The following is a 15084-nucleotide window of genomic DNA, read 5'->3' on the forward strand; positions in this document are numbered from 1 at the left end:
TGGGAACAGAAGGTGCTTGTGGAACCAGCAGTGTGATCTCCATGGCTAGTATTATTGCTACTACTGCTTTTATTAAAGTTTTTTTTTTTGCTGTTAGAGCACCAGCACTGCATAATGTCAAAGAGGAAAGCCCTTTCCCTCTGTTTGCTTACAATATATGAATCAACACAATGGAGGGAACCAAAGGAGATGGTGGCCAGAGAAAACAGAGGGAAAATGCAAGTTCATTTCATATGCATGTACTTTGGTTTAGTTAGATTAGGGCAGTCTTCCCCAACCTGGTGCCAGATGTTCTGGACCACAACTCCCATCCGCCCCAACCAGTGAACAGGGTTGATGAGAGTTGTAGTCAAACCACATCCAAAGGGCACCAGATATTGGGGGAAGCTGGAGGATGTTATGGAGGCTAAGTTTGCACATCTTGGAAAAGGTGAGAAATGGAGCAAGTGAAGGAGTGAGATGGCCTCACACAGGTGTTGTGGGATGCAGTTCTTGGCAAAAGGAGAAATGAGGAAGAGTGGAGCTGTTTGAAGGAAGGGGAGACCTTTGGGTGGTGGAGCTGAGTAAGGCAAGGCCATGAGCAGTGGTAGAGCGCCTGCTTTGCATGCAGAAGGATGCAGATTCAATCCCAGGCACCTCCAGTTTATTTAATCTGTTCATTAATGAACTTTGTATTCTGCCCCGTAACATAAAGTTCCCCAGGAAGAACTTTCTGGCAGTAAGAGCTGTTGGATGGGGGAATGGACTACTTTCCTTGGTTGGAGGTTTTTAAGCAATGGTTGGATGAGCATCTGCCAGGGATTATTTCGTTGAGACTCCTGCATTGCAAGGGGCTGGACTAGTTGACCCTTGGGGGGCACCCTCCCAACTTTGTGATTCTTTGTTTCCACGAGTAACTTACAGTAATAAATTATAAACAGGATTTAAATGCAAAACAAGACAGAAACACATGAAATCAAAACAAAAAAAAGATAAAAGGACCAGGTAATATGTGATAGAAAAGACATGAAACAGCTTCTGATGTTCCTTTCTGCATTGGGATACAAGATGTGTGTGTGTGTGTGTGTGTGTGTGTGTGTGTGTGTGTAACAAGGCTGTGGATGGCTTTGAAGGTGAGAATGAGGAGTGTGTGCTGAGCCGAAAAGGAGACAGGAAGTGAGAGTAGGGTTTTCAAGAGGGAAATTGTGTGTTCAGAGCAACGGCAATATATAACATTTGGGTACATTTCCACACACCTCCTGTTTAACGCTTATTACATATTGCTTATGCTTTGCCGGGCGCTGTGAGATTTGTTTCCACAACTTGTCTGGTTGTGTTTGTAGGATCCTTTATACTGACAAGACTTCTAGCTGCTACTCTCTCCCTTGCTACTCTTGTGCATGTCTTTCCACACACACACACACACCCAATATCAACATGGTTTATGCATATCAGGGTTGGCTTAAGAATCCCAGTGTGGAATGGATGCTGGCCACTCCTTCCCTCCCCTGCCCCAAGTAAAATGATGTGGACTTTGGCAGAAGGCCAGAGCTCACAACAGTGGTGATGTGATACAAGGAGAGCCAAAGGAAGCTCTTCCCAAATCTTGGAGAAAGTGAGCAGAAGCCATTCTCCTGTTACGTGCTTTGGGACTGCAAGCAGGGTACATTTTCTGTCTTTCAGCTTCGGACACCTGTGTGCAGAGAGGAAGATTGTTCCTTCAATCGTTAGTTCTAATTAACCAAATAATCAATTTAATTTGGACATGGTTTGCTGGGTAGTTCAAGTCAGCATTCTGCTTTCCACCTTTATACCTGATGCAGTGGCCAGTTTTGCACACAAACTCAGATGTCCTGCAGGATTAATAATAATAATAATATTTTATTTATTTGTACCCCGCCCTTCCCGGTTTAAAAACCGGGCTCAGGGTGGCTAACAACAAATATAAAACATTTCTGCAGTTCTTTTTTTAAAAAAGAGCTTTAATTATTTGAGAGCACAGATTGAATTAACCAGCATGAATGAAGAACACCCTTCAGAACAGCTGCTGGTGCTGCTTAATGTAAGGCAGCCTCTCTCCCCTGCAAGGGTGGCTTGGAAATCCCTCCACATGCCCTCGCCTGCATGCATTATACATTATTGTCCGTGTCAGTCCCTTCATCGCTTCCTCAGTCCTCTGGCAAGCCCTTGTCGGCTTATGCTTTGCTGGGCGCTGTGAGATTTGTTTCCACAACTTGTCTGGTCGTGTTTGTAGGCCACGGCACAGAAATGTGCAGCCCTGTCTAAAACTCTGCGCTGCAACTCTTTTAACTGTGGCGGGTGGTGCAGGAGGAAGTCAGAGATGTCCCCGTTATAGTTTGTGGGAAGTGGGGCTGGATTCGCAAGTGGCCGTAGTCTTTTCTAGGTGCAGGGGCCATCCAGCTGAGGAGTCTCTAGCTAGCGTGTTCTACATGTTTGCATAGGGATGCGGGCGGTGCTGTGGTCTAAACCATTGAGCCTGTTGGGCTTGCTGATCAGAAGGTAGGCGGTTCGAATCCCCATGACGGGGGAAGCTCCCATTGCTCTGCCCCAGCTGCTGCCAACCTAGCAGTTCTAAAGCATGCCAGTGCAAGTAGTTAAATAGGTACCGCTGTGGCGGGAAGGTAAACGGTGTTTCCGTGCGTTCTGGTTTCCATCACGGTGTCCCATAGCGCCAGAAGTCATGACCCGGAGAGCTATCTGTGGACAAACGCCTGCTCCCTCAGCCTGAAAGCAAGATGAGCGCCGCAACCCCAAGTCGCCTCTGACTGGACTTAACCATCCAGGGGTCCTTTACCTTTTTATCTACATGTTTGCATACATAGCTTCAATGTCCCAATTTTTCCATTCCAACTGATGCAATCAAAGATAATTTTTGTGCAATAAAATGGGCAGATGTAACACCATATCTCATTAAAGAGCTGCACATCTGCAAATGTGTGAACGGTGTTCATATCCTGCACCCATCTGGCTTGATCTTCTTTAAAAGGCTTCTTACGTAAGCATTGCCACATAGGGGAGAGTGGGAGGAGTTCCATACACACCATACATTTAAAGCACCCCAGCCAAAGAATTTTGGGCGCTGTAATTTTCTCCAGCCATGCTACCAAAACAGCCCTGTGGGAAAGGTACTGATGACTTTTTTCTTTGGTACTTTAATATTTTATTTAAATATTTGTTATAATGCTTTGTTGTGGTCTTAAATGTAGTGTAATGTTTCTTGCAAGCAGCCTTGGAAGAAAGCTGTATCCTGAAAGGTTGGATATATAAACAATTCCAATAAATAAGCAGGTTTAAGAGTGTAGTGTGATTGTGCCTCGGTTTACGAGGGACAGGATGGCCTGCTCTGGATCCTGCTGGCCAATTTAAAAGCGCAGATTCACAGGCCAGCAAATTGTGTGTTAGGAACAGGAGAACAACCTTGTCCGTTCACTTTGAAAACTGCCAGGGATTTGGGAGCAGGCTCTGTGAAAAGCTTGCAAGACCTTGAGGAGCTTTGCAGACACTTCCCCACCCTCCAAATTGCTCGCAAATCCTTGATAATTTGTTCCCCTCTGTGCACAGTTTGCAATCTGCTTATTGAAACTAATGGAGGCACGTTAAGTAAACATTCGAGGGAGGCAGTGAGGACAAGGGGGCTAGCTGAGGCCATTTCTGGACCGGGATAGCCTGGCCTCAATTGTCCATGCTCTAGATAATTTTTTCGCTTGGACTAACTGTAATGTGCTCTATACGGGGCTGCCCTTGAAGACAGTCCAGCGGCTGCAGCTAGTGCAGAGTACAGTTACTAGGTTGCTAAGAGGGACCTTGTGCCACTGGTTCTGAAAACCCTGCACTGGCTGCCAGTGAACTGCCAGGCCCAATTAAAGGTATAGGTGCTAGCATACAAAGCCCTAAATGGCTTGGGACCCTAATACCTGAACGAGTGCCTTCCTCAGTACCAACCACAGTGGACCCTCCCTAACAGATGAGACCTTGTTGGTGGTGGGGCCACCCCCAGGGGATGCCCAGTTAGCACTGGCCCAGGACAGGGTCTTCTCAGTGGTGGTTCCCCTGTTTTGTAGAATCCCTGCCCTAGTGTGATGTGCCTGTCCCCAACATTATTAACTTTCAGGAAAAAATTGAAAGTATTTTTCTTTACCCTGGCATTTGGGGGCTGAAGAAGACTGTTCCTGGCAGCCCCAAGATCACTGGATGGAAGACTGTTTTTAGCTGTCATTGCTTTTAGAATGTTCAAACTCTTTCAGAATGTTCTTGTTTTTAAACTGTGTATCTGTCTGCTGCTCTGATCTCCATCGGGGGGGTGGGGTGGGGTGGGTGGAAGGGTGGGGTATAAATTAAATCCATTAATAATAATAATAATAATAATAATAATAATAATAATAATAATAATAATGCATAAATAGCTCCAATCCCTGTTGCTGTTTTCTGTGAATTAGGGGGTGACTTTTTGAAGTGGCAGGGCCCCCTCCTGTGCTCATGAAGGCTACCTATACATGTCAGAACCCTCCCCCACCAAGTTTTAAAAACGTGCATGTGGGGGGGGGGGGTTGATAGAGGCTGGAGCTTACACAACCACACTCACCCCCACAAGTGTTTGCTTAATAAGTATGTAATTCCTGAAGGGGTCTACGGTGTCCATTGATTTCAGGAGAAAAACGTGGGGCAAGAGGATTTTCTCTGGTAGGCTGATGTTTTGTTTCTGCCCACCGGCCCTTTTCAGGCATGAGGCCACCTCCTCAGCACGTTCTCTGCTGAAATCAATGGAGAGGCTATTTATTAATTTATAAATGTTTTCATGCCGCCCTTCAATCATATTCCCAGGATGGTTTACAAAAAGACTAAAATGTAAAAACAACAGAAAAGGGGGAGAAAGTCACACAATTGTAAAAGCAGAATAAAACAGCAGTCTTCAAAATGCATTTAAAAAAACCTAGGGATTTTATTTTTAAAGGCTTTTGCCTGGTGAAAAAAGGACCATGAAGCTGAAGCTTTCTGGGCAGTGCATTCCACATCTGGGCTGTCACTGAGAAGGCTCCCAAGATTTCCTTTCTTCTTATTTACACATGTATTCATGGAGAAGAGGTTTTGAGCTTGATCTGCAGAAAGTTTGCCAGAATGATGATTGCACTCTATATTTCTTGCCAATTAATCAATGCTAGTACGCTGTTGCTTATAGGGAGGGAATTAGCAATGATCAATTAACGCCAAGGTAAATGCAGTTAAAATAGTATTTATTTACACAGACTTGGAGTACAACCTGGGCTCACCTCAGATGGTAGTGGGGCCCTCAACTAAAGTTCTTAGTGAATGGGTAAGAGATGGGGTTCTTCCAGCACACTAGTCCAACAACATATGAAAGCCTTCAAACATCCAAAACAGCAATGTGAATTGGGCCTGTGATGGTGATGCCATCCCATCAATTTTGCTAAACCATCTTAAGAACGTAAGAAGAGGTCTGCTGGATCAGACCAATTGCCCATCCTGTTCTCACAGTGGCCAACCAGATGCCTTTGGGGAAACCCGACAGCAGGATCGGAGCACAAGAACAGTCTCCCACTCCTGTGGTTTTCACCAATTTTAAAACGTGCTGCAAAAACCCCAGCTCCACACTCTGCATTTGACTGAGCTTCAAAATATCCTCCAGCAGACTAAAAATTGCTTGAAAGCATTTGAAGTGGTGGTGGGATGGGGATCTTAATTTCAAACACTCACCCCATGCTTTCCCCGCCCCCCCCCATGGGTCATTGGCCTCTCCTAGGCAGTCCTGTCCATCACATTGCAGCTTCTGCTGAGTGTGTCAGACAGCAGTAGCCAATGTATAATGCCCTTCGCCCCAGGCAGCATAGCCAGCAGCCAGGGATGATGGGAGCTGTAGTGGAAACATCAGGAAGAAACCTCTGCTCATGGGCTACAGGAGCAAAATTCACACTTGCATAGGAGTGGAGTGGTGCAAAAGTAGATGGAGCTTTCTTGCATGGCTGGACCAACTTTGTACTAGTTTTTTTTTTTGCAAGCTGCCTACCCTGCCCTCTGCGTCTTGCATCTCTCTGCTTATTTATGGGCCCCCAAATCCACACGGAAAATTATCAAAGTTTGAACAAAGTTTAACCTTCAGTATACCTGAAGGAGCGTCTCCACCCCCATCGTGGTCCAGCGCCGAGGGCCTTCTGGCAGTTCTCTTGCTGCGAGAAGCCAAGTTACAGGTAACCAGGCAGAGGGCCTTCTTGGTAGTAGCACCCACCCTGTGGAACGCCCTCCCACCAGATGTCAAAGAGAAGAACAACTACCAGACTTTTAGAAGACATCTGAAGGCAGCCCTGTTTAGGGAAGCTTTTAATGTTTAATAGATTATTGTATTTTAATATTCTGTTGGAAGCCGCCCAGAGTGGCTGGGAAAACCCAGCCAGACGGACGGGGTAGAAATACTAAATTATTATTATTATTAACCTTCACACTTGTAAAAAACCAGTTTCATTGTGGTGCAATGGACATAACCTTGCTCAGCTCTGTGGATGCTGGTGTGGGGTGGTGGGTGGTTGAGGATCCCACTCTTATTTTTAGAAAGGACAGAAAGTACTTAAGGGTTATAAAAGGTTAATGCTTTGGAGTCTATGCTAAGAAACTTGGCATAGTTAATCACTGCGCCAGGGAATTTTCCTACCCGGAATCCACTTACTGGTTGTTTATAGACATCAGATTATGATAGTACATGCTAAACTTGCTACCTTGTCGTGAGACATCCCGACAAACCTCTTACCATGTGACACATTGTACAGATCCCTGACGGGTAAACAGAAGGACAAACAAGAGATATTCAGTGGGTGAAATTAGTTTTAGACTTTGGATTCCATGGTCCCATCTCCTTCATTTGCTACACCTGTTGCATTTCTTCCATAGTGCTCAAGGTGGCGTACATGGTTTCCCCTCTCTCCATTTTGTCGTCACAACAACCCTGCAAAGTAGGTTAGGCTGAGAGACAATGGCTGGCTCAAGGTCACCCAGTGAGCTTCTTGGCTGAGTAGGGACTTGAACCCTGGTCTCTCCCACTAACCACTACACCATACTGGCTGTCAGTGCACATAACCCTTTTAGATGGTTATGTGTTAACTGTACTTCAAAATGCCCTGTTGTTTTTTTGGACCCTCTCCAAAGTCCTACTCTAATGGTATCACTGGAAATCTACTGTAAAGGGTAAAACTCCTATATTTGAAGTAAAAAATACACTTCCCAGCCACATAGGTTCTTTTTCTCCCCCCGATCAGGGCAGCAGGGAGGTAGTTGAGAAGGAAAGCAAGTGTATTATACTGCTTGCCCTAGAGGTGCTTCAGGGATATTAAGAGTAGCACAAGAAGATTATACTGTTTACGAGATAAAAGGGTATGTGACAAAGGTTTATATTTAGAGCACTCCCTATGAGGGAGCGGGGTGTTCTTTTTAGTGCACCGAGAGTGTGCTTCTTTCTGTATAGGATGCTTGCAATTGCGCGCCATTTGTCCAGAACGCAGCAGTAGCGATCATGCCCCCAGATTTCGAATGTTTCCTGCAACGGCAGACTTCAAGCGTGCTGAGAAATAATTCAAGATGGCAACAGATGCGGAGGCCGTTTTAGCAGTTCTCTGTTCAACTTGAGGGCCAATTGAGACATTACGGCCCCCTTGTGTAGGGCACAAATGGGCATTTCCACACACCGCAGTGCTCCACACACCAGCCGTAATCATCCAGAATTCCTTTACGATGTACACCAGCCCAGTTGTGGCCCTCTCCACAGCAGCGACAGAAACGGCCACGAATTCTTCGCACAAGTGCGGAGACACCACAGAGATCAGAGTGAGCCGGAAAAGAGTCAGAAGCTTCTGTTGCTCTTAAAGGCTCTTGGTGGATGCCAGGCAGTAGCAAAGTGCAAAGAGTCCTGATTATTTTTTTATATGAAAAAATAGGCTTTGTGGTTCTGGGTCTAATCTTATCTTTTTCTAAAATTCATTTACAGTGGACACTCAGGTTGTGAACGTGATCTGTGCAGGAGGCATGTTCGCAACCCGCAGTGTCCACAACCCACAGTGCTGTGTCTGCGCATGTGCAGGTTGCGATTCGGCGCTTCTGTGCATGCGCAAAGCATGATTTAGTGGTTCTGCACATGCACGAGCGCCGAAACCTGGAAGTAACCTGTTCCAGTACTTCCGGGTCGGCTCGTCTGTAACCCGAAAACGCACAACCTGAAGTATCTGTAACCTGAGGTATGACTGTATTGGTGTGTGTGATTTTCTATTTATAAAGCTCCCAAATAAGAAAATAAAATAAAATAAAATTGGGATTAAGGAGATTTCTCAGTGTGCTGTGTGTGCTGTGTCCCGTTGTTGTGGTACTGGTGGCACTCACCCTTCTTCCGACAGGAAATGCTTGAGGGGGGAGGAAACACACAAAAAATGTGGGGGTTGAAGAGGGTCAGTTGTGGAATATTAGAGGGTATGAGTTTCTTGTGCACAGATGGCAGAAACTCTCCAAAGTCGACCGAACAGTAGTTAGGTCACACAAGCTAACCAAACAAGTGAAAAATATGGTATATGCTTTGATAGGTGACCTACATGTGAAGAGATGTGAAAACTGCAAAAGAGAGAGCTTTAGCCTTGGATTCAGACAGAAACCAAGCATTGGTCCGATTCGCTCTCCAGCTTGCTGCTTTTCTTTTGACTCGCATCACTGCAAATTTCAGCTCAGGATTTGTCCTACTGCCTAAGGGGTCCCACCCATTTTCCAGTCTCAAGCCAATTCCTTTGTTCCACTTAATGGACCATCACCCAGGTGATCACCCGCTCAGGAAGCTAGCCTGGCTTATATTTAAACACTTGCTGGATCCAGGGGTTAGAAGGGTCTTGGCATGCAGCCTACTTCCCCCCATTCCCCCCAAAAGCCTCACAGCACTACTATTGTTGCCTTGAAAAGTCCATTCATGCTAACACACTTTTCCCTCTTAACCAACAGGAAAGAATTGGTACTTGGTGCATTTGGACCTCACAGTGACAGATGTAAATGACAATGTCCCTGAATGGGTCATGGAGCCTTTCCCTTACCTAGCAACTGTTTCCCCTAAAGCTGCAGCAGGCACAAAAGTGTACAAGCTCTTGGCTAAGGATCAAGATGAGGATGAAAATGGAGCCGTTGAATATTTTCTGGTAGAAGGTAAATGCAGCTTCTAAAAGCACAGGTGGAGTGTTTCTGTGTGGATTTGTGTATTCTACCCCCCCCTTCCTGTCTCATTCTGTACTTGGTGGGGCTTTTGTGGTATTTATTTCTACAACACCATTCTGATCAAAACTGGTCAAATTAACTATTATTTAAAGACAGTGGAGACTGGTGCCGATTGGGACCGGAAGGGTAAAAAGCAGGGAGGCCAACAGCAGGTGGCGACAGAGACAAAGACAGGCAGATGCAACAGAAAGCCCCGTATTCTCCACTTTCCTGCTGAGTTCTACAAAGGCAACACTAAGAGGAGAAAGAGGAAGCTGACAGTCACTGCCACCCCCAACCTCGGCCCTCCAGATGTTTTGAGACTACAATTCCCATCATCCCTGACCACTGGTCCTGCTAGCTAGGGTTCATGGGAGTTGTAGGCCAAAAACATCGGGAGGGCCGAGGTTGAGGAAACCTGACCAAGACTAATTGTTAGTAAGGATGCAGGCAGCTGGTGGGCTGGTTGAGGGCAGACTGAACTTCAGGGAGTCTTGTTCACCCAAAGGGGTGAATGAGAGGGAGGGGCTGTAGGTCAGTTGGAGAGCACATGCTTTGCATCCAGAAGGTCCCAGGTGCAACCTGTTTCATCTGTAGTTAAATGCATCTCAAGCTTCTCTGGGAAGGACCCCAGCAGATTGGCTCAGCAGGAACATTTGGACCCACTGGCCTTGCTGCCACCTCACCCCTTCTGGAAGGAAGCCATGACTCATCTGTTGGGATGTCAGCCTTTGCTTACCATGCCATCTGCTGCTGACTCCTGTCTACCTCCTTGAACTAACCAGGAGCCACTTACGAGCTGTTAAGAAACTTGATTTCTCCTCCCCTTCCACCCCGAGTTCCTGGTTATGTCAGAACGTTCAAGCGGACATTTGCAGCTAAGAGGTGGAGATAGCTCCTGTGGTTATATGTGTTACGATATTGAAGCAATGATGCTGCAAGCTGATTGCTTGGAAAAGTCATGTGATGTTGGGAGTGTCTGTGGGAAACAGACAGCACCGGAATTAGCTCAGAGTGTAATATGAGCTGCACAGGAAGTGCTTGTGGAGTCGTCTGCTGGAGTTTGGTGAGAGCAGACATGATTTCTGTAACACTGCAAAGACAGGAATAAAGCCATGTAAATACGTTTCTGTCTTATCTCTTTCCCCTGCCGGGGGGGCAGGGAAGAGGGGTGTGTTCTTCTCACGCTGAGAAGGATCGCCTATCGCGACCTCTGCCTGGTCCCTGCCGGGAGAGCAGACCGGGAGGTCAACAGGACTCCAAGCCGGGTGCCTGGGAGAGTTGCCAGTTTCTGCTGATAAAGGCTTGGAATCCAACATCTGGTAGCAAGAGCCGATGGTTTCATTCCATGAAAGCAGCGAAAGAGGTTGGTGGATCGTAACTTCATCCTCTGCATAAAGATAAGGGAAGATATGGTAGCGGGCGGATGGAAACTGCAAGACCGGCAAGGCACCGGAGCAGTCAGTTTTGCTGATAAGCAAACGAGCAACGGAACCCCCAAGGTATGCTGATTTTATGAGCTAAAAGGGTGAACGCAGATCGAAGCTTCTCTGGTTCACAAGAGCTGTTTTTTTTGGATTAAAAACGGCACTGAGAGAGAGCCACATACTTCGCATACCAGGGCATAGATAAGAAGCTTGTTGTTCAAGCTTGGAATGTCCAGTTGCTAAGCAACGAGACGTCAATCTTTTCAGCTACTTCGGAGATAGTTAGCTTGAAAAGGAAGTGGAAATTCACTGGCCACCGGAAGAGGCTGGGACTGTGAAGAGGCTGGAAAAACACTGGGTAAACATTCCAGCGTTTGTTTTGTCTTTGGCAAACTGCTCTTGGAAGGGACTTTCCAGAGCTGCCTGTGTTTAGCTGCCAAACGACTCTTGGATTTTACAAGGCTCGAGAGTGAGAGCTGAGGCTTGGATTCAAAATGGATACCAAGAAGGGGGGAGGCTTACCTTACCCACCTCCACTGACTAATGACAATTATGCCTCATGGTCAGTCAAGATGAAAGCCCTGCTACAGAATCAGAGGATTTTTGGGGTGATTGAGAACCCCATCCCTGTTGCACCAACGCCAGGTTGGAAGTCACAGAATGTCAGAGCCAGGACGGCCATAATTCTGTGTATCTCAGATGATCAACTCGTGCATGTTCAGGATTTGGAATACGCACGTGAGATTTGGAAAACGCTGCGTAGAAGACATGAGAGAGACAGACTTGCCGCAATAGATGTCAAAGACAGGGGGAGAGAAGCTCGGAGTTCTGACACCCCCACTGCTATTGCAAGTGAAGAACAGGCTGTTGCTTTGAACGCTGTCCGTTGTTTTAATTGTGGACAGACTGGGCATCTTCAGCGGAACTGTAAGAAGCCACGTCAACAGAAAGGAGCTAAGGGGAGCTCTGCAAAGCCTGAGGCGTCAGGCAAAAGTCGTACCAAGTCCCAGATGAAACCTGGAAAAGCATTGCTGTCAACAAAAGCCGAGTTTTCAATGGAGAACGCTTTTGTTATTGACACGGGTTGCACGCAACACATGACGTCGCGCCGAGGACTGTTTTCAACGTTTAAGAAGCAAAGCTTCACTGTGAAACTGGCCAATGGCCAGGAGCTGAAAGCGATCGGGTTTGGGACTGTGTATCTTGAAAGTCTGAACTTGACTATAAACAACGTGTACTTGGTTCCTGATTTAAAGTACAATCTGCTGAGTGTGTCGCAGATCACAAAGAAAGGACTGAAATTGTCCTATGATGAAGAAAGCTGCAAAATCTTCAAAGATGGAGAGCTGTATCTTTCTGCCAGAGAGAAAGATGGACTGTATTTGTTGACTTTTGATGAAAGTGATTGCATAAAATGTAATGCTTCTGAGTCTAACATGACTTCTCTTACAGGTATGACGAAAAACGTCCAGGAGAAGAAGAGAGAAACCAAAGCTTTTCAGCGAGTGTATGCTGATGTGATTGGTCCTCTAGCACCTTCTAGAGGCAATGCAAGATATTATCTTGTGTGTGTGGATCATTTCTCTCATTACGTGTGGTTATTCATGTTGAACAAACCACAAGAAGCCTTAGAAAGGTTTAAAGAGTTTTGTGGCAAGGTTAAGAGTATTCATGATGCTAACATTGATTGTCTTTTCACAGATGAAAAGCCAGTTTTTCTTTTACAGGATTTTCAGGATTTCCTGCATAAGAAAGGAATAAGGCACAAGATTGCTGTTTCAGCAGATGCATGGAACAGGAGTGTCTGTGTACAAGTGAACAAAGAATTGCAAAATGGCATGAAGGCGCAATTGCTGAGTTCACATTTGCCACATGAGTATTGGGCGGAGTCTCTATCATGTTTTTGTTACTGTTGGGTGAGAAAGGTTTCCAAAGGTATGGAATGTTCTCCTTTTGAGAAGCTGTTCCACAGAAAACCTTCTGTCACACATTTTAAGGTTTTTGGATCACAAATCAGGACAGAAACTCCAGATGGAGTGAAGAATGCCAGAGGCATTTTTGTGGGTTATGAAAAGGGTCTCTACAGAGTAATTTTGTCTGAATCTGGTCAGGTGATTCTCACAAAATTTCTAGAGAGTGCTCCTGAACAGGAGAGAGTAATTGTTCACACATATCCCACTGAGGACAGTTCAGATGATGATGATGATTTTACTGATTACAGTGGTACTGAGAGTGATAGTGATAGCTCGAAGAGCTCAGTTGACGCAGTCATTGAGAGGAAATCTCACACAATGGCTAGACCTTCACAGGTGGAGGATGAACCACTGTTTACTATTGGAACTGGTTCTCCAAAGAGTCCTGAGTTTGCTAACTCAGCTGTAGCATGTGTTACCATTGTTGACAACTCAAGACAGGCTAAAGCTGTGTCTAAGTCAGAGACAGAGACACAACAGGGAGTTGCTAAGCGTAACACTACATTCCCTAGCCAAGGTAATGCAGATGCACTCATTCCTTGGAAATCAGACAACCAGAGAGGTACACTGGGGAAACCAGTGGCGGGTAGTTCCAAGGGTGGAACTGAAACAACAGGGGAGTGTTATATGTATAACAACTGTTTGTTTTCTTCTCTGGGTCAAGCTTTGCTCGCAGCACACATTGAATCAAATGGGGGAGTATGTTACGATATTGAAGCAATGATGCTGCAAGCTGATTGCTTGGAAAAGTCATGTGATGTTGGGAGTGTCTGTGGGAAACAGACAGCACCGGAATTAGCTCAGAGTGTAATATGAGCTGCACAGGAAGTGCTTGTGGAGTCGTCTGCTGGAGTTTGGTGAGAGCAGACATGATTTCTGTAACACTGCAAAGACAGGAATAAAGCCATGTAAATACGTTTCTGTCTTATCTCTTTCCCTTGCCGGGGGGGCAGGGAAGAGGGGTGTGTTCTTCTCACGCTGAGAAGGATCGCCTATCGCGACCTCTGCCTGGTCCCTGCCGGGAGAGCAGACCGGGAGGTCAACAGGACTCCAAGCCGGGTGCCTGGGAGAGTTGCCAGTTTCTGCTGATAAAGGCTTGGAATCCAACAATATGTCCCTATCCAGCCCCTTCCTCCCAAAGGATCTCCACCCCCAACCGATTGAAAGCATGGGTGAGGCTTAATGTTAAACCAGTTACCCACTTCAAAACATGAATCTGTTGACCACGGTCCCGAACACAATTGTTGTTTTTTTGCTCCTTCGCAGGTGGAGAGAACAGATTTGAAGTGGAAAAAGATACCGGCTGGATCAAAACAACTGGTTTGCCTCTGGTGAAGGAGAGGGAATATTTGCTGACTGTGCTGGCAGCTGACAAACCAGGGCGCCAGGGCTCCCCTGCCTCAGTGTCTGTAGTCGCCGGACGTCGAGCGCCGCAGTTTGCCAACACGTCGTACTCTGTTTACGTCCCTGAAAATCTGCCACTGGGTGAACCGTGAGTGCCAAAATTGTGATGAAGGATGTGTCCTGCACCTTTAATGGCATTTTGAGAACAGGCCTCTTCAGTTAGCTTTATCAGCGAGAAAAAAAGTTTAAGTTCACCTGCTTGTTAATAAATTATGAGTCCTAAATTACTATATTGAATTGGGGAACTCCTTACAGAAGACAACACAAGCAGGAGGTCAATTGGTTTAATCAAAAGGTTGAATAGTGCAAACAGAAAACATCAAGGCACAGAAAATCAGCTAATAAAGTTCCATAATTTTGTGGTAGCTGAAACTGAGCTGCGTCTAAGGAACAGATGGGGACAGGAATACTGGAAGTAGAGACACATACAGTAGTTGGCACATCCAGGCAGCTGCTGTGCCCCAGAGCTGTGATAAGTTGCAGAAGGTTAGACTACATGGTCCCTGGTACCCCTCCCAATACTACATTTCTATTATTCTAAGTGCCACTTGTACCAGCGCCCACCCTGAGCCCCTCATGCTTGTTGGCTGAGCAGCCATTTTAATTTCCCACAATGCCCCAAAATGACGCTTTTTCCAGGGGACTGTGGGGAATAAAATAATTGACGCGTAGCCATTGTTGTCTAGTAAATCTCCTGACCTGGAGGCCCTTGATACTACAGATAGTACCCCATTTTGTGTGTGTGTATGAAGGGGGGAAGAGGCCAAAACCAAAGGAAGCAGATGTCCCCCTCAGTCTGAATCCTCCTTCCACCCCTCAATTAATGAGTCAGTTTTGCTCAGTTATATCCCTGCTAAGTCAATGAGGCCTTTGGAAGTGTCAGTGACCCCCACTTGGTTCAGACACACAACTTGTATCCCGCAAGAGCTGTAAGTTCAGTATTGTGGGCCAATTTCTATGGAAGCCCCTCTTGGGTAAGAGCCTTTTGAACTTCTGGCAGTCTATGGTTAGTTTAAGCAGATTCATCTTCATTGCATCATTTCAGCCCTACTGTA

General features: G+C 46.1%; 1 protein-coding gene across 2 annotated transcripts in view; it reads left to right on the plus strand.

The window, feature by feature from the left end:
* Positions 1 to 15084, plus strand: part of LOC310682707 (neural-cadherin-like) — a 91922-nt gene that overhangs the window by 20569 nt on the left and 56269 nt on the right. For both annotated transcript variants that reach the window (XM_083451797.1, XM_083451798.1), the window contains exons 2-3: positions 8980 to 9177; positions 13892 to 14117. In XM_083451797.1, the coding sequence (XP_083307923.1) occupies positions 8980 to 9177; positions 13892 to 14117 (424 nt within the window). The remainder of the gene's footprint in view (positions 1 to 8979; positions 9178 to 13891; positions 14118 to 15084) is intronic.

This window comes from Podarcis tiliguerta (assembly GCF_965153285.1).
Source record: "Podarcis tiliguerta genome assembly, chromosome: 8".
Classification (NCBI taxonomy): domain Eukaryota; kingdom Metazoa; phylum Chordata; class Lepidosauria; order Squamata; family Lacertidae; genus Podarcis; species Podarcis tiliguerta.